Source organism: Pleurodeles waltl, chromosome 4_2 (genome assembly GCF_031143425.1).
Source record: "Pleurodeles waltl isolate 20211129_DDA chromosome 4_2, aPleWal1.hap1.20221129, whole genome shotgun sequence".
Lineage (NCBI taxonomy): Eukaryota > Metazoa > Chordata > Amphibia > Caudata > Salamandridae > Pleurodeles > Pleurodeles waltl.
This window is the reverse complement of record NC_090443.1, coordinates 50,988,987-51,008,959: the sequence shown is the minus strand read 5'-3', so window position 1 is coordinate 51,008,959 and position 19,973 is coordinate 50,988,987. Positions and strand designations below refer to the sequence as shown.

General features: G+C 47.2%; 1 protein-coding gene across 1 annotated transcript in view; it reads left to right on the top strand.

Annotated features, from left to right (window-relative positions):
• The window catches only part of KCNH3 (potassium voltage-gated channel subfamily H member 3), a 379,713-nt gene that overhangs the window by 261,391 nt on the left and 98,349 nt on the right, over positions 1-19,973 (top strand). The window contains exons 11-12 of the mRNA XM_069230614.1: positions 5,356-5,567; positions 8,707-9,212. Coding sequence (XP_069086715.1) covers positions 5,356-5,567; positions 8,707-9,212 — 718 coding nt within the window. The remainder of the gene's footprint in view (positions 1-5,355; positions 5,568-8,706; positions 9,213-19,973) is intronic.

The window sequence follows — 19,973 nt, the reverse complement described above, 5'->3', positions numbered from 1 at the left end:
TTAGCACATAAAACCCATTTGGTCCTACAAAATGACAGACAGAGACTTCCTAAACTTTAAAGGTTTAATTTCAAGCTTCAAAGCTTTTTCATGCAGAATTGGCCTCTAATACATCTAAGAAGAGTTCTCTTTCATAGGGTTCTGAACAATGGATTTGATACATTAACTGCAGTTTTACATGGTTCCCACAAAATAGATCCATTACAATTAAGCAGTGTGAAACAGTTGCAAGAAAATACATTTAGGGTCTCTCTCATAATTCTACATCAAGCTTCTCTTGAACACTGTCTGTACTAGAACAAGTATTGTCACATTATGTGTGATTCTACGAAAACAGCTAGGTGACAGCCTGGAACAGGAGCAGTTGTACTCAAGCAATATTTTAATATGCGCATGGAGGTCATTGTCTTGCTTGTGGAGAGTACATTCAAACATTATTCTACTGAGAAATCAAAATACAAGTTTTTCCGCGTGACACAGGGCCGTTGGCAGTAAACCTCACAAACAAGATGGAGTAAAATACTTAAAATTTCAGTGTAAGCCATAGTTTGTGTTTCATTAGTGCAAAGCACTACATTTCATGAAAACTGTGCTATCAGAGGTGAAACATAGGCCCCTGCAGGGCCTACGGTGCTGGTCGCGGATTGGGGCAAGCCTTCCTTCAAGCCACAAGACAGTAAAGATTGCCACATTTTCCTCTCTGCTCGATCTATGACCATATTAGTGTTCCAGCCGTACAACTCAGTGCCAAGGTCGATCTAAGATTACCTTCCCTGGATAAACGTTTGTAACAGAAGCCAAGTGTCACCGATACATTATATCAAACTTGCTTAAAACGTCATTCTGGACATCGCGTCTCCCAGACTCACGACGATACCGTGTATATTTAAAGGATGTGACCATTTCCGCCAGCATGTCAGGTTCGGGTTCAAGGTAATTCGCTGTCGCCTTTTACCAAATATCATTACCTTTGTATTGTTTCAATTGTCCATGAGCTGATTGTGTGATCCCCGTGAGTGTGGGCATCCTAGTTGTGCCTTGAGCCCTTTGGAATGAGGTGTATTGAAACTGTATGATGTAAAATGAGGGGGCTGTAAGGCAGCAGCAGAGCCTGTCTCCCTTTCACTCACGTAGTAAGGGTGTAATGGTAAATTGAGAGAGGGTGGATAGGGAGGTTTTCTTGTGCAAGCTTGTGAGTGAGAACAGGGAGGCTATTTCAGTATTTACCTTTGAGGATGAGCCACCCATGAATATCTGCAAATGCTTTCAAGATCTTGTGTCCAGCTGTATACCAGGGCTGAGGCAGAGCACAGCTCCAAGAAGCTTCCTTATAGGCTGGTTCAATCATGCCTGTACTATGGCCCATAAGAATCTGAAATGAGTCCTCTCCTCCAAGCCGCGTGCCAAAGGCAATGTACTAAATGCTATGAGAAATGACCAATCTATTGTGGAGGCTAGGATATCAGAGTTAAGGACGGAAGCGTGGGCTTGATCTCAGAACCAATTTCAGCAAATCTTTTGCAATGTGCATCGGGCCAAAAAACATTAAAACCAGGATCAATTTATTTAGGAGGTTCAGAAATGTGTAGGGTTAAAAAAGTTTATTACATAGGCATTCCCCAGACCACAACTTAAATTGGCATACAGTTTTTAACAGCAGGGCAACCCAATGCCAAAGAGTTGTACAGTCTGTTTTTATTTTTGCTCGCCGGCTAGGGCACAAGCCGGTGTGTTAAATGATTAGTATTTATAAAAGCAAGTGTATTGCTGTAGCAACCTTCGGTGCAGCCATGGGTGTGGGTCCTCTGCCAAGGGTCGAGAATACATTTTTACGTAGGCTTCTGGAAGTCCCCCAATCTGCTCCAACTTTGTGCCATTCCAAGGTGGGTCCACCCCCCATTGAGGACAAGATTAAATTGGACACACTGATAACCTGGATTAGAATCTGGGGTAAAAGCAGGAGCCTCACTTTCAAAAGGTATATTGGAAGATTGTTTTACCCAGGATTACACCTTGGTGATCCCGTGGATTAATTATATCAAAGTGGATTTTAGTGATTTGGGATTCCCTGAGCTATTTTGCAATACAGTAAATAACAAGTGTGATGCAATGGCTCAGAGGCATTCACAGAAAGGCGGGCATCCTTCATCAGGCAAAATTTTGATAAACTCAGTAGTAGCCCCAGCTACAAACGGATTAAAACATTGCTGGTACCTGAATCTTATTTAACATCTTTTTTTTTACTTCGAACTGTAGGTTTTATTTGACTAGGTTCTGCTTTAATTCATTACATGTATTAGTGTCTTCTTCCAGTGCTTTAGGGCGGCCGCACCGGGTGCTGACCTGATTGAGTTGGGGAGGGGAGGAGGGCGCTGACCTCAGGTGGGCGCTGTGTTTAGCAATAACTTAACGAAACTTGCGATTTAAAAGCACCTGCTGAAAAGTTCCTTGTGCGTCCAGCCTTCAGGAGGCAATTAAAATGTAAAGATACCTCTTGTGATTAATGTTCCTGCTAGAGAGCGAGAGATCGGCGTTTTGTCCAATGGCAGTTCTGACTCGCTATAAAGTGGCATTGGGGGTTACTATACCTGCTGCAAAGAACAGAACTATATTCTATGTGAATAGCTGATTGGATTAGTAAAGCCCGCCTTCACCAGCGCTTTAAAACAAATGAAATGCATGTGAGAGGGGCTATGGAGAGATAAGGGCCACTGTTGGCGGGTGGTAGTGAGAGAATCCGAGGAGTTCGTCATGGGGGTGAGGGGGCACATAGGGGGTACAAAAAAGATTGCTGCACTGGGTGCCACCAGCGCCAAAACTGGCCCTGTTCCCAGGGATGCAGATTGGAAAACTACATGAAGCACTCTGTACGTTACACTGTTTTGCCAATTATACTCCATTCCACAGATGCACTTTTTGATCCCGATTTTACATCAGTCTTAGATTAGATCCCATAGAGAGGTGTTTATCTTATTGCAAAAACTGTGGATCCCAGAGTTTTGCGCTGTAGTGGCCAAATTTGTTTGTTATGCGATGAGAATTAGAAATAGATATGGGCCTTTGTAACGTTCTATGTTAAATGCATAGGGTTGCTTTTGTACGGGGTTGTGTCTTTTTAAACTCTGTATTTTTGATCTTTTAAGCTGTTATTTTTTTCATTTGTTTTAATGTGTGCTTTTATGGCTTGGTGTAAACCGAATAAAGATTATTTGACTGACTGACTGTATGATCGGTATACATACAGGGCATGCATCACAGAGGTCAGAGTGTAATTTAAGCCTGTGAAGAAATAACTTGTGTAAATATTAAATAGGGTAGGAGCAAGGACATGCCATTAAAGATGATTGACCCAACTGCCAGCTCTCCAGCGGACCACCAGGTCACAGTGTAGGATGACTTGTTCTTTTTAGGGTGGGGCATCCACCACTGTTTTCTCCTGTCTGGCACCATCATATAAGGCAGGGCAATCCCTAGGCATGAAATGAACAAACTGTCCTGATGTAGATGGAGAAAACCTACGATACATAAAGCATTTTGTATCAGCAGTTAAAAAAAAAAACACCACTTTTGGGGGAGGGAGGGTTGAAAAAACTACTGATCCTCGCTTTCTGGGATTTTTTTTTCCCAGGGTGTAGGGTAATTATTTTTATTCTGTCCGTTGCCACCAGTATTTTCCTGGCAGTGACAGGCATAAAAAGACATTAGACTACCCCCTCTAAATAGAGTGGATGGTCAGATGCCCTTACACTGATGGTCTCTACTCCATTGGGCCATCAGAGTAGGTTTCCAGACAGAGGAGCCAGTGAGGCCACCACTGTTGTAGTTTGGACTCTTGCTCTGGGCAAGACTGCTGGTTAAAGGATGATAGTAGTTTTGCTTGTAGGCGACTACGCCTTTCCTAAAACAAGTCGCAACTGTTGTCCCAACCTTACCAGCTCACTAGCAGCACCTCACCAGAAACACAATAGTAAAAGGTGATTTGTGGCAGCCTTTAGGCATGGACTCGAGAATAAGACATCTCAGGGAGTGTCGTGGTTAAACGGAGATTACCCCTTTCTCACAGATATATCATGTCTCATATAAACACAGGCAATGACAAAGATACAGTAAAGTTTCAATAGTTTTTATTTAACATAACTGCAATTTACGATAAGTTGCATGGGCTGCAATTATTAAGATAATGAATAATGCAAGAAACAGAATTGTGAAGACCAGAGTCATTATTACAAAGTCCCCCACCATCTTGCAATGCGTAGGAAAGACATACGAGATGTAATATGCCCTAGTACCCTAATGTGAGAGGCCTAACCTCCTACCTAAAGGAGAGCTGGGTTAAACTTAATCTGCCAATGCCATGCCCATGAGAGGAGCCCCCAACCCTCGTTACCTTGGAATGAGGTCTCTGTCTCAGACTCCGCAGGGACACGAAGACTGGGTCAGCGTCAAGATGACTGCAGCATCGGTATCAGCGATGGTGGCGATGCCCTCCGGTCGGAATCCCTCTGATTATCTGTCTAAAGTGCGATGTATTTATACAGATCTACAGGGACCCCTGACGTAGGTGTGTTCCCAAACAATAGATAACAGACATGCTTGGGACAACAATTAATATAAACAATCCCTCGAAAGTATAGAGAGGGAAAATCCCTAAGTGTGAAGACCTACTGTTTGTTTGTCTTTGTTGCTTGATCTTGACGCCTTAGCGTCGGTGACACTGATAATGTAACTCATAACAAGTGACCTAACTATAAACAAGGCAGCCATCTTAGAAGAATTAAATAATTAAATAGGCTAAGACAGAGCAAGCTAAGTAGGTTAAAAGTCACTAGGTGACAGGGGCACGAGTCTGCAAGCCAGAGGCTAAGCTAACTCCTGTTATCCCATTACAAACAAACTAGGATTTACTACACCACTGTCTCAGAAGCCTAACGGTCTGGCCAACACAAAGTAGAGCAGGTACACTGAGGGTTGGGCAGACAAGATACTCTCTCATTTTTCCACCAAATTCTAAATCAGGCCATATGTTGTATATGATATGACAAATGAGATGCTGCAGGAAGACATTTGTGATGTGGGAGTGCTATAATAATTTCACAAGAAGAGATGTGAGATGTAACAGAGAGTGGCATATGATATCAGGAGAAGTGATGTATGATGCCATGGTGAGCAGGGCAATATCATCATAGAAAGCAGAGTGTGGTGTCACAAGAAGCTGTATGTGACGTCACAATAGATGTTATTGTGGCACCATGAGAACCATGGTGCATCCACGGCGTCAATGGGTTCTGTGTTTTCTTTCAATTTCTCTAAAGTCAAATATTTCAGGAGTTCATGCCATTGGTTTCTGTCCACCAGGGAAGGGAGATCTGATTGGGTGTGACCTCTCCTCCAAGGATCAGGTGATCAAGAGCCAAGCGGATGTGAAGGGGCTGACCTACTGTGACCTGCAGAGCATCCACCTGAAGGGCCTGTATGAGAGCCTTGAGTTGTATCCCGAGTTTGGTCTGAAATTTAAGAGGGAGCTTCGCAGTGAACTGAGCTACAACCTGGGGAGCAGCATGGCTGAGGTGAGGTGAAGAGCATGAAGGTAGGATACTGGAAATGAAGGGATAATACACATGAGGTAAAGAGGAAAGGCCCTTGAGAGGTGATGATCAAGTGTCAAGAGAGATGAAAAAGTTGGTATTTTGGGCAAGCAAGAAAAAAGAGGCACATAAATAAAAATACGTGATTATGGATTAGCACGCTCACATCAATAATGCAATCAGTTTCATATGAGAGAGAAGTATAGCTCCTAAAAGGAGTGTGATTGCTTGGCAAATATCTGCAATACTGTGAGACTTTATTTCAGAGACACTGGAACAGTCCAATCTACTGGCAAAGTGTAAAAATGTATCAAATGACAGTATTTACAATCACTGGAACTGGTGATAGCTTGTAGGCCTATCTGAAGTTTGGCTCAAATCAAACCACATGAATGTTTGTGATATTCAGAGTATGTGAACCTTTTCAAAGTTGTTGGTAAATTAGGTAAAGGTTGTAGACCATTAAAAGCCAACTTTGCACAAACAATGGAGTAAAAAGGCAATAAGCTCACAAGGTACTGGTGACCCGGATATAACTTGTGACAGCATTCTGGTGCAGACCGGGTGCAGGAGGGGGGGAGGGAAGGAAGGAGAGTGGAATATAACTGGGTGGGAAGAGCTGAGGTGTCAGGTAAACTCTTAAAACCAGTAAATTAACTGGAGCTAAACCCTCTGGTAGCTATGGCAGAGAGCAGAAAGGCTTAGCTTAAGGCAAGGTGTAAATAATTTATGCTGTACCAAAACAGTAAGATATTTGAAATGTAACACAAGAAAAACCAGGTTCAATCTGGCCAAAGATTTTATCTACTGACTTTAGTCCTTTAAGTCCCGAATCCAGAATCCACTTTAACTCTCTCAGTGGAGGCATTTAGAACTCTCAGGGTGTCAGGCAGAGACTAAACAGCAGGAGCCAGTCCAGCTCAAGTTGCCACTGGTCAGCAGGGCTGTTGCAGGAAAAGGTCTCTTGTGGCTAGTGTTCCTGTAGCTTTAGCAGGAGGTCAGCTTACCACTTCTTCGTCCTTGGTACAAAAGGGAGAGCATGTCCAGTTCTTTAGGGCTCTTCACAGGTCTCAAACAGCAGGTTCTGTTTCCTTCTGATCTTCCACAGGTCCAGGAGTGTTCTGAAGTGGGTGCCTTGATACGCCACATTTCTGCCTGGCATGGACTGGTGAGTGGGAATGACTCCTGGGCACACCCTAATAAATGGCTTCAATGTTCTGGGGGTCAACCCTGCCCACTTTGGAACTTTTCAAGATAGCAAAAGCCTTTGGCCGGACTAAACTTTGCCGCCTAGGGTGGGATGTTTGTGGCCGGTGTGTACTATAGTAATACTAGTGTCTTACCACATCAAACACTTAAATCCAGTTTGGGGCAGTCACTGTACCCCCAATACACCCAGAAGTCTATTAGAACAAAGCAGCATTTTCAGCACCCAGACAGTGAATACATAAGCTTTTTGGCATCCTGTTTCTCACCCTTTGAAGTGTAACCTAAGTGTTAGAGGTAGAAACCCAGCAGACCTGCCAAGCAGAATTGGGCTTTTAAGCAGATGGTGACACTGTAATGCCAAAAAAGAGACATATTGTAATTGGAGCCTGCCTACCTGGGAGGACAAAGAAAGGACCCTCCTCAGGTATGAGATAACATTTGCCTGTGATAGGCAGGCCTTTTTGAAGTTAATCTAGTTCCTGGGCCCAAACCTATTGGTCTTACTGTCAAGGGAACAACCCCCCTTTGTTATCTGCTCTGAGAGCAGTTTTCACACCTCTTCAAATGGTTATTAGTTGCTGGCAGAAGACCAAATGCAAAGGGCCTCCAGATGGTTTAGGCAGGGAAAATGTAACTTTCTAAAAGTACATTCCCTTAATGTTTATCACAAATTCAACTTCACAAACGAATTCGATTTTAATAACTATTGAAAATAGTTGTTTGATTATTTTTCTAGCTAGTCCGATGCCTGAAATACAGTATTAGGATTTTTAATCTGTATTCGGGATTTCTATATAGGACAACCAGGCCTGCCACAGTGACTAATAGCTTTTGGGTTCTAGTTGCTGTCAGAACATGTTAACATTACATTTCTACATGTCCTACTTTTAAATACCATGCACCCTAACTTGTGGGTGATAATGCCTACATGAGGGCCAGTTAATAACATTTAAAAGGGCGGTTTTCACCTGTCAAAATAGTTGATTTTGACAGGTCAACTTGCAGTTTTACACTGCTACATTCAGGATACACTGCTAGGACATAAGCTATATTTTAAACTGTCAAGTTAGTTGATTATACAATGGTGTTGTAGTCCATTAGTGACATTTAACTTACAGGCCCTGGGTACAATTTGTACTATATACTAGCATAAGTTAAATATGCCAATTTCACTGCGTTGAAAGGGGAGCATAGGCTTTTTAACACTTATTAACAGGGGTAAAGTGCAGATGATACTACAGCCAGCAAAAGTATCGGGTCTTGCAAAGGGTGTAAAATCCAGGTTGACAATGCAGAAAGGGCAAATTCTCCAGCTATTCACAGTATGTCAATTGTAGGACTAATTGCTTTCAGTTGCTCAGGCAGTTGTCTTGCCTTTTTCTGTGGTTGACAAAAACTATTAGCCTTCAAATTAGGTGGCCACTGGTACGATCTGTGTGTATATGCCTTTGCCTGGTAAAGGACTGAATCTGTTTATAACACCATCTTGCGCTGGTTTGAAGGGAAAATGTGAAAGTTGCACTGGGGTGTCAAGCTAAACCTTATCTCTGTGCAGAGGTGAGATGGAAAGAAGAGAGAAAGTCCAAAGAAGAGGACCCATCAAGTAAAAAGGCAGTTTAGAGCTGTGGAACAAAATATTTTAATTGTAAAGAGGAAGTGAATACCTAAGGGGGTGATTGCTGTGATCACACCACAGCTTAGTGCAAAATGTTAAATACCACTCAAATTAATTAAAAGTTGAAAGGTCATCATCTAAATGGTGCAGCAAAGAGGCAGGAAGGATACTCAGAATTGTGCTCTTGTGTAATGAAGTAGAGACCAGTAGCAAAACCCATTGTGTCCCTATGGGGGCCGTTTGAGACAGAGGCTGAACAGGAACATTATTTTTCTGACCTCTGACTTTTCTTTGCAGGCTGACGGCACCAGCTGGACCAGTCAGGAGAAAACTTTGCCCTCAAGCAGAGAGGACAATGAGATGGAAAGGGATAGAGTCACACCAGTCACCAGAGCTGGCTCTCCCTACCCAGACACCAGGAGTACATTTCATACCTTGGAGACCAGGTCTGCATCCCCTAACTCTGACAACAGGGTCATATCCACTAAACTGGACAACAGGGCAGGGTCTCCTAGCCCAGACACTAGGGCTGCGCCCCCCAGTCCAGACACCAGAGCTGTGTCTCCCTGTCCAGACTTATGGGCTGCCTCCCTCATTTCAGAGAGAGCTGAAAAGTCATCTTCCAGTTTCCTGTTGTCACCAAGAAGCACCAAGCACCTGCTTTCTCCACGGAGAACCTCTCCAAGGACCTCACTCTGCCGAGCACGGCTCTCCAGAACAGGCAATGTACAACAGGATCCTGGCCCAAAGGAGCTGCAGATTCACAGCACACCCTGGATGGGACCCCCTGACCTCAGCCCCAGGTAAGGTGCTTCCATCAGGTGAGGGCATGGGACTGCTATTTGTAAAAAAAATGGGAAGCCCAAGGAACAGCTGAGCATGTACTTCTCTTTATCTTGTGTACATTTTTTTGCCAAAATCTTCCTTCCCTTCCAGATTATCACATTTTAAACAAGATTCCAGTCCTATTAAATGTCACTCATCAGGGGCTAGACTAACACATTCTGAGAATTTCCATGCATTCTTGCAAGTCCCCAGAATGCTCACACAAATCAGCTGTTTCAGTTGACCATTTTTTTCGGTCTGTCTGACTGCACCCTCTTGCTGTTTTTCTTTGTTTCTGTTTCCCCATGTCAGAGGCAGCCATTGGAGTGGCTGTTCAGAGCGAGGTACGTGTTTGGCCCTGCCCCCGAGTGTGCCTAAGTTCTTAGTTGGATGTTAAGTTGCATCGATTCACTTGAGAAGTACTTTCATTGGTGCCGTCTGACATACTGCTTGTGATGATGCCACGCAATTCTTGGCGGCATTCCTGGTCAGTGATTTACCCCGGGATGTGCATGCACTACATTCCCTGGCCAGGCGTGGCCAGGTGCTATAAATAAATGGGGGACAGACAGCACGGGGTCTTCCACTCGAACATATGCCACTGTGTGTGTGTGTGCCATTATTTACGGTGAAGCAATGCTGTCCTGCACATTATTTACTAGGCCTGCCAACCAGGCTACTACATTGGAGATTTGGGTCTCCTTCCATGCGCCCTAAAATCAAGCTGCTTGCCTCAAAGTGAACTGCCTGCCCAGACCCACTGCCTAAGGAGTGTGGTGCCAGTCCCAGTTGCTCCCTGCATGCCTTGCCATTACTGCAGGACCTCTGCAAGGCTTACCTGACTCCAGCAGCCTGCACAGAACATCTCTGGTGTCTCCTTTGCACAGCCGGAGCGCTGCCCACACACCAGGATCTGACCGCGACTGTCTCCGAAGCCTACTTTTCCACCTGACAACCAGAATTGATCTGGAAGCCCCACCCACAAGGCCGTCCTGAGCCAGCATGAGCTCTGGTGAGGTGTCAGTACAGGGTGGGTGTTGCCTGGAGGACATCATTATTGTGAACTGTGATAATTGCCCATCCACAATATGTGGCTCCCCAAAGATAAAGAGGGAGACTTTGGCCATTTTCCGAGGCTTTGCTCTAGGTGCACCGTCTGTTTTAGTCCATGAGTACAGGAACCCACATGGTCTACCTGTTGCAGATCTTTGCATACCATCACGCCCTACCGCCGTCACGCATACTCAGAGTACCACATGGCCTCCTTGTCAGTGCCATTTTTTCAGGATGCCCATTTCAGCACCACACGGCTTCTGAAAACAGAGTGAGCAGTTTGCTACACATGCCCTGTGCCACAACTTTGTGACTGCCAGAGATTTTGGGGTGCACTAAGAGTGAGCAATGCTATTAGGTTGCTTATTTATTGACAATGGAGGATAACCCAGCACCTGCAGCCAACTCTCTGTACCTGCCACAATAACACATCATGGTGGAGGCATGCCCTCCATTTAGCAAACTGGCAGTCCTGGTGACAGCATCTCCTCACTGAAAGATATGGGTTGGCAGACTGGAAAATTATTTTGTCGCCACTCGTGAGCACGACAGAGCAGTAAAGAGGTCACTTCTCCTGCACTTCAGGGGGGGTCAAAGTAAATAAACTCTTCAGACACCTCCCTAACACCGGGACGTTTGACGACTGTGATGCTGCTGTGAGAGAGTTGAACATACATTTTCATCCCCAACTAAACCCAGACTTGGAGCGGTTCAAGCTCCACCGGGCACGGCAGAGAGAGGGAGAGTCCATTGATCAAAACTACGCTTGCCTCAAGATGCCTGCAAGCTCATGCAAGGAGGACTACCATCCCAAGGAGATACGTGTATAGAGCATCCAAGGGTGCAGAATCAAAATGCTCAGAGGCCTCATTTTGAGGAAGCCAAACATCAGCCTTGAGGACCTTCTGATAATGGCAAGGTCACATGACCTATCGGCTGCCAGAGCTACTGAGATGGACCTGGTAATTACACAGCACCTGAAAACCCCCCTGTGATAAAGCTGAAATATACTGATGCCAGGCAAACACAACCGTCAAGAGCAAAGTCCAAGGTCTATACCCGGGTCAAACAAGGTGCATGCTGTGCATATTGTGGAAAAGAAGAGCATGCCCCTAAAGACTGCCCAGCGAAAGGAAGGACACGCTCCAAGTCTGGGAAGCTAAATCACTTTGCAACTGTTTGCAGAGGAGGTCCAAAAGGGAGCGGAGCAAGAGGAAGACGTGTTCCTACAAGCCTCACACCCTTGCCACTGAAAGGACGGACGACAGCAAGCATCAGGTCAAATGACAAGGAGATCCAAGCTATGGTTCATGTTATTGACAGAGAAGCCAATACCCACATGGGCAGCCACTCAGCAGAGGATCTAGGTTTTGTGTCTTTTGCAAAAAGCATGAAAGCGTTCCAGCTGGAGGAGTATTTGGCCAATTTTTAAGCCTTGGGTATTTGAAGGCACCCTCCTTCAAACTACACATTGACAAATCCGTAAAGCCTACCGCCCTGCGACACCAGCACATTCCGTTTCAACGATGTCCACTGGTGGAGCCAGTCTCAGCTCGCCAGCCACTTCATCGCCCTCCTGCCTGCTGTTGACAGCTCTGCCCACATTACTGAACCTTCCCACCTCCCACCTCCCAGGGCATATAATGGAGGCTGCAGCGCAGCCTCAGTGAGAAGTGCCCAACTCATTGGGCCAGTCGCAGCTCCCAGCCACTCGACGGCCCTCCTGCCTGCCACTGACAGCTGCGCCCGCATTCCTGATCCTGATTGTGACATCTCCGCCTGCATTCCTGAGCCTGATCATGACAGCTCTGCCCACATGTAGGAAAGTAGCCTCTTTCTAGCTTGCTTACCCCCACTTTAGACCTGTTTGTCAGTGTGTTTGACTGTGTTCACTGGGACCTTGCTAACCGGGACCCCAGTGACTGTGCTCTCTCCTCTAAATTTGGTTGCTGGTAACTTTTTATTGCCACAATTGGCATACTGGTGCCCCCATGTAAGTCCCTGATATATGGTACCTAGGTACTCAGGGCATTGGGGTTCCAGGGGATCCCTAAGGGCTGCAGCAATTATTCTGCCACTCATAGGGAGCCCATGCAAAGGGTTCTGGAGGCCTGCATTGTAGTCTGCGTGAACCAGGTGCACTCGGGATGCAGGTACCTGTGTGTGTGTGTGAGGGCACCCTTGCAATAGCAGAGGTGTCCCCACAAACTCCTGCCCCATTTTTCTGGACTTCATGAGTGCTGGGATGCCATTTTATATGTGTACTGTACATAGGTCACTACCTATATCCAGCTACATAATGGTAACTCTGAACCTGGGTATGTTTGGTATCAAACATGTGGGAATCATACCCCAATACTGTTGTAAGTATTGGAATTACAATTCCATGCACTCTGGGGGGCTCCCCAGCATTCCTACAACTAGTCTTACAGGGTTTTCCGAGCAGCCCAGCTGCTGCCTCCCCTCAGACAGGGTTCTTCCCTCCTGCTGCTTGATTTGCTCAAGCCCAGGAAGGCAGAACAAAGGATTTCCGTTGAGAGAGGGAGGTAACCCCCCCCCCCCCTTTGGAAATAGGTGTGACTGGCTTGGGCGGGGTAGCATCCCCAAGCCACTGGTTTGCTTTGAAGGGCACATTTGATGCCCTCCGTGGATATACCAGTCCACACCAGTTCAGGGACCCCCCGTCCCTGCTCTGGTGCGAAACTGGAAAATGAAAAAGGGAGTGACCACTCCCCTGTCCATCACCACCCCAGGGGTGGTGCCCAGAGCTCCGCCAGAGGGTCCCTGGGTTATGCCATCTTGATTCCAAGGTTGGCAGGGAACTCTGGGAGCATCTGAGTGGCCAGGCAGGTGACGTCAGAGGCACCCTCGGATAGGTAGTTACCTGGTTAGGTGACCAAGCCCCTCTTTGGGCTATATGGGGTCTTTCTCTGGGGTGGGACCTCAGATTCGGCTTGCAAGATTCCAGCATTCTTCTGCAAACTCTGCTTCAACATCTGGCCTTCGGAACTGTGACTGGACCCTCTAGCAACCTACAAGCTGAAGATCCACGAGGAAGACTCTTCTGCAACATTGTATCCAGAATTCCTGCCAGCTTTGCAACATTTCCCCGGCCATGCATTCTCAGAAGACTGCAGCTCTTCAGCCTGCACAAGAAGAAGAGGGTATCTCCCTTGGGATGAAGGCATCACTCCCCTGCATCCGCAGGTACCTGGCTGCAACGACGACCGGCTGCGTGGATCTCCCCTCATCCTGAGTGGCATGGGTCCTGCATCACAGGTGGTGGTCTGGAGAGTTCCCCTTGGTCCTCTCTACCAGCTGTCGCTCTTTGGTGGGTCCGATTCCGCTCCACTCAAGACAGCCCCTGTGCACTGTGTCCTTTGTAGTTGCCAAGGCTTGTTTGCTTCACCTCCTTGGGGAACTTCAAGCAATGTGTAGCTCCAGCCCCCAGCACTTCCTCCTGCAACTCCTAGGCTTCTGCGTGGTCCTCCGGCGACTTGGGAGCAACTTCTGTGGTGCTGCATGGGCTGCGTCAGCGTCTTCTGTATCCCTCTCATGTGGGTGCTGTCTGAGCTCATGTTGGCCTTCTGCGATGCAGATGATCCCCTGTGACTCCCCCTCCTGGGTAGAGTCCTCCTGGGCCTTGCTGGTTCCCGGCAGCACCTCTTTTCCTCCATCAGCAAATTTGCCTTTGCCAAGGCTTGTTGGTGGAAATCCTTCACCGACACCCATCTGCAATCCAGCTTCCAGCGTGACAAACCTTTTGCATGCATCAGGAACCCTTCTCCAGCTTCTGTGCTGCAGTGCTGACCTGTCTTCCTTCTTCGTCAACAACTCCAAGAGGTACCTCTGGGTGGGTAGTATCTACTACTCCTGCAGGACTCCACAGACACTTCTGGACTTGGTCCCCTCTCTCCACAGGGCTCCATCTTTGGTAATCCATTGCTAGTTCCTTGCAGGCTGTTCTGGGTGTCTTCTTTTTCTTCTTTTTATCCTTTGTGGTGGTTTTGGGGAAATCCAGTGTTTTACTCCTGCATTCCTAGTCCCTGGGGAGTACTGCATTACTTACCTGTGTAGTTTCCTAGTACTCCCAGCTCCTCTCCACACTATTTACTTACCTAGGTGGGGGCCCTGTGTTCGCATTCTACTTATTGCTATTTTACACTGTTTTCAAACCTTAGTGTGTGTGTATATATGTATATATATATATATATAGTATTTATTTACCTCCTATTGGAGGGTTGCCTCCCTAGTATTTTCTGATACTGTGTTCTAAAAACAAAGTACCTTTATTTTTGTACAACCAAGTGTTTTCTTTCTTGTATGTAAGAATTGTGTGACTGTAGTTGTATTACATGAGCTCTGCATGTCTCCTAGATAAGCCTTGGCTGCTCATCCACAGCTACCTCTAGAGAGCATGGCTTCTAGACACTGCCTACACTTCACTGAGAGGGGATACTTGGACCTGGTATAAGGTGTAAGTACCATAGGTACCCACCACACATCAGGCCAGCTTCCTACACCACATTCCTGAGCCTGATTGTGACAGCTCAGCCTGTATTCCTGAGTCTGATTGCATCTGTTGACACCCCTGTCGACACCTCCTATGCGCCACTGCCCTTCCCGCCTACCACCCTTGCCCCTCCCATCTCCCACAACATATAATGGCGGTTGCAGCACAGTCTTGATGAGGAGTGCCTCACCCATTGGGCTAGTCGCAGATCCCCAGCCGCTTCAGGGCCCTCCTGCCTGCCGCTGACAGCTCCACCCGCCTTCGTGAGCCTTATTGCGAAAGCTCTGCCCGCATTCCTGACCCTTCCTGCCTCCCACCTCCCAGGACGTATAATGGAGGCCTCAGTGGGGCCACACAACAGACACGTGCAGCGGGCACACCAAAGGTTACTCCCAGCGCCACTTCCCTTGGTCCTCCCACCGCTACACCAACAAGGAGCTCCAGGCCCTAAATGTCGGACACCCCATCAACAGCTCCTTCACAGCCTCCCCAAGCTCAGCCAAAGGACCTTTCACCTGTCTGCACTGCTGTTTCTCCTGCAACCCGTGCCTACCTGCACACACTAATGCCCACACTGCATTCACAAGAAGACTAAGAACAACCAAGCTCCACTCCAGTGCATCCTGCTAAACACCCGCTCCTCATGCAAACAGGTCATGGAAATCTAGGACACCATCACCACCCACGACTGGACGTCGCATTCATCACTGAAACATGGCTAACACCCTCCTCAAACACTGACATCACCGTGACTACAAGATAATACACCAAGACTACACCAATAAACATGGTGGGGGCATTGCCATCATCTTCAAGGAAACCAAACTTAATGACCCCAATGACACCAACTCCAACTCCACTTTCCTTGTGAAGAACCTCAGCAACATTGGCCTCACTCAACTGGTCACCAAACCCACGTACAAAGCCAGACACACACTGGACGCCATCTTCACTTCCTGGAATAGAATCAGTTTCACCCATGTGACTGAACTCACCTGGACCGACCGTGTCATTGTCTACTTTACCATCCCCAGTTCCCAGCACACCACCTCCAAGCACCTCAGCACCCCAACCAATTCTGGGGCAAAGTAACCGAGACACTGTGGTCACAGGCCCTAAGCACCGCACAACCCGAGCCTACAGCAGACCTCAACCAGGCCGCCCAAAACGTCACAAACTGAATCACTAAATCCGCAGAGAGAGTCAAACCAGCCAAAACCAACAACATCTCCAAGTCAGTGGGATGGTACACTCCGGAGCTCAGAAACTCCAAACACGACTGCCACTGACTCAAGAAACAATGGCGAGTGACCAAGGACTGGTCCGACAGACCCGTCAACAAGGCAGCCCTCAACAACTACCACTACTACATCAAGGCAGCAAAAAGAGCAGCAATCACTGCCCACATCGACACCGCAGCCAACCACACAAAAGAACTCTTCAGCATCATCAAGGAATTTTCTAACCTGAGAGCCACAGAGACCACCATCCTCACATCCCAGGAACTCTATGACACCCTCTCAGACTGCTCCCACAGCAAGATCACCACCATATACAACAATTTCGACCCTCAACCCTCCATCTCCAGCCTAGATAACATCTCTCAAGCAGCAAACACCAGCCACACAATAACCTCCTGGTCCCCGATTGACACACAGACCACCGCAGCCATCATGTCAGCCATCCAATCCGGGGCACCCACCCACCCCTGCGCCCAGGGGCTTTTCAACCTTGGATCTAACATTAGTATGGAACTAACCAGCAACCTCAACACCTCCATCTCCATGGCAACCTTCCCGGACAAATGGAAGCACACAGCGGTCAGATCCCTTCTGAAGAAACCCTCTGCCGACCCCAGAGACCTCAAAACTACAGACCGATCTCCCTGCTCCCCTACCCCGCCAAAGTGCTTGAGAAAGCCACTAACCAACAGCTCACCAACTACCTCAAACAAAACCACATTCTCATCACCTCACAATCAGGGTTCCGGATGCAAACAGACCTTCCTCCCTTCATTTCCACACCCAAGAACATCACCTGCAGTGTAACCCAGGGATCCTCCCTCAGCCCAACCCTCTTCAACATCTACCTGACCCCCTCCCAGACATCGTCCGATCCAACGGATCCAAAATAGTCTCTTACGCCGACGACAGTCAACCAATACTCTTACTCACCAAAGACCCCCACAATGCCAAAGCCAACTTCCACAACACCGTTACCAACGTAGAACATGGATGAAAAACAGCTGCCTCAAACTAAACACCGACAAAACAGAAGTCCTGATCTTCGAGGAGAAAACCTATGTAAGGGACCACAGCTGGTCAGCAGAACTTGAACCAGCGCTCTCTCCATCAGACAACGCACAAAACCTTACCATCATTCTCAACTGCCAACCATCCATGAATAGACAAGTAAACTCAGTTGCCTCCTCCTGCTTCTACTTCCTCTGTATGCTCTGCCGAATCTTCACATTTATCCCTACTGACACCAGAAAGACAGTCACGCATGTCCTGGTCACCAGCTGCCTCGGCTATAGCAACGCTCTCTTCGCCGGAGTGCCCTCCCAGGTACTTCAAAGACTCCATACACTACAGAACACCACAGACAGACTCATCCTAAACCTCCCCAAGAGCTCAAGCATCACCCCAGACCTCAGGAACCTCCACTGGCTCCCCGTCCAGGAGAGATTCCAATTCAGAATCTTTACACTCGCATACAAGGCTTTCCACAACCTAGAGCTCTCCTACATCAGCCACAGACTGAGCTTCTACATCCCAGAAAGACAACTACACTCCATCTCGCTAAACGTCGCACACACACCCGCATCGATTGCAGCTGCAGAAGAGGCCCCTCCTTCTTCTACACAGCAGCCAAGTCCTGGAGCAGCCTGCCCCTCCATCTCTGAACAGCTCCTTCCCTGACAGACTTCAGAAGGCCCCTCAAGACATGACTTTTCAACTGAGACACAGAACACTCAGCACCCAGCTACCCTTATGGGTGATAGTCTTGCACTTTACAAATGTTATTATTGATTGATTGATTGAAGAACTAAACAAGCTGGAGGACCAAGGGGTGATTGAGAAGGTGTCCGAGACAACACTGTGGGAATCTACATTGGTTATTGCTGAAAAGTCGAAACAACCAGGAACTATTTGGCTATACATAGACATGCGACTCTCCAAACAAACAATTAAAAGGGAGAGACACATAACGCCATTGAAGATATAATCGCTGATCTCAATGGCCCCCGGTGTTTTTCCAAGTTGGACTTGAATGCAAGGTACCATCAACTATTCGTAGTGAAGGGAGCAGGTACATAACCACCTTCTCAACACACCTGGGTCTGAGGAGATACAAACGCTTAAGTTTCAGTATTTCATCAGCGGCGGAAGTATTCCAAGAGTACAACTGAGAAATCCTCTCAGGACTACAGGATGTTATGAACGTCAGCAACGACATCCTCATTCATTCTACCACAGCCTATGAACATCACCAACATCTGACCTTCATAAGGAAAAGTGTTATTTTTTCCAAACATCTATTGAATTTTTCAGATATGTCTTTACTCAAAAGGGCGTCCAAGTGACCTGTGGAAGTCATATGCCATCAAGCAAGCCCCGGTACCGAAAACTGTGACCAAGGTGAGGAGCTTTTGGGGATGACCACCTACTGCGGGAGGTTCATACCAAACCTACCCACCCTGTCTGAACCATTCCGAGCCCTCAACAAAACTGACGCTCCCTGGGTGTGGGGATATTGAGAAGAGGCATTTCAAACACTAAAAGAAGCTCTCCTATATAAGAATACCATAGTGTATTTTTACCTGATGAAGAAGACAGAACTGGTTGTGGATGCCAGTCCAGTAGGCCTGGGAGCTGTGTTAACCCAAGAGGTAGAACCTGACTAGTGGGAACCATTTGCTTATGCCAGCAAAGCACTAACACAAACTGAGCAGTGCTATGTGCAGATTGAAAAAGAAGCCCTTGCAATAAAGTGGGCTTGTGGACATTTTCAGTTATATCTCTTTGGAAGGCTGTTTGGAGTGGTCACTGACCATCAACCACTGGTGCCATTGTTCAAGGGCACTGCACCGCATCCTCCTCCACAGATAGAATGATGGGCCTTCCAGCTCCAACATTATTGCATGGAGGTAGCATACCGGCCAGGTACAAGGAACCTGACTGATTTCCTTTCCAGACACCCATCACAACCAGGTGAAGAAAACATGACTGAGGATGGGGTAGATGAGGAACATGTGCAAGCCATAGCTCGCAGTAGCTGTCCCAGAGCCCTAGACCAGAAGGAAATCTCTGATGCAACAGCGGATGATGCCGTCTTGACGAAAGTGAGGAATGCTTTAGATGGTGGCTCCTGGGAAGATTTCCTCCAAATTGCAAACAACTGGACGAACAAGGACAGGCTGACAAAGTTCTGGAGAGTTTGGAATTAATTCAGTGCCACTCAGGATGGTCTCATAGTGCGGGCCACTGGCTAGTGATCCCCCTCAGCCTCCAACGATGAGTGACCATGTTGGCGCACAGAGGTCATCAAGGCACAGCAAAGATGAAGGTGCACATGCGAGAAAAGATGTGGTTTCCTGACCTTGAAGCCGAAGTAGATGAACTGGTGCGGCCATGCCCAGACTGCCAACTGACAAGCACCCCAGATGCGTCGGCACCAGTCATTATGGAGGAACAATGCACCAAGCCCTGGTCTAAAGTTAGCCTTGATTTGAAAGCTTCCCTGATGGCCGGATCACGTTGGTTCTAGTAGACAGGTACTCAAAGTATCCAGTAGTGGAAATCATTGACTCCGCTGCATTCAGTAATGTTGCACCTGTGATTGAGAAAATATTTGAAATGTTTGGATTCCAGGAAGAGGTCAAAACAGACGTTGAGCCTCCATTTCAGGGAGCCGAATTCCAAGATTTGATGAGGAGTTTGGGCATCTAACTTCACTGGATCAACCCGTAGTGGCCACAGGCCAATGAAAAGGTGGGACGCTTTATGCGCACGCTCAACAAAGCCCTTCAGATTGCCTCGCTGGAAACCGATAACCCTGAGCTCAGCCTTCAACGTTTTCTACAGGAGTACAGAGAAACACCTCACTGCACCATGCGACAAAGCTCTTGGTTACTGATGTTAAAACGGGAAAGGCGTGACCATCCTAACCC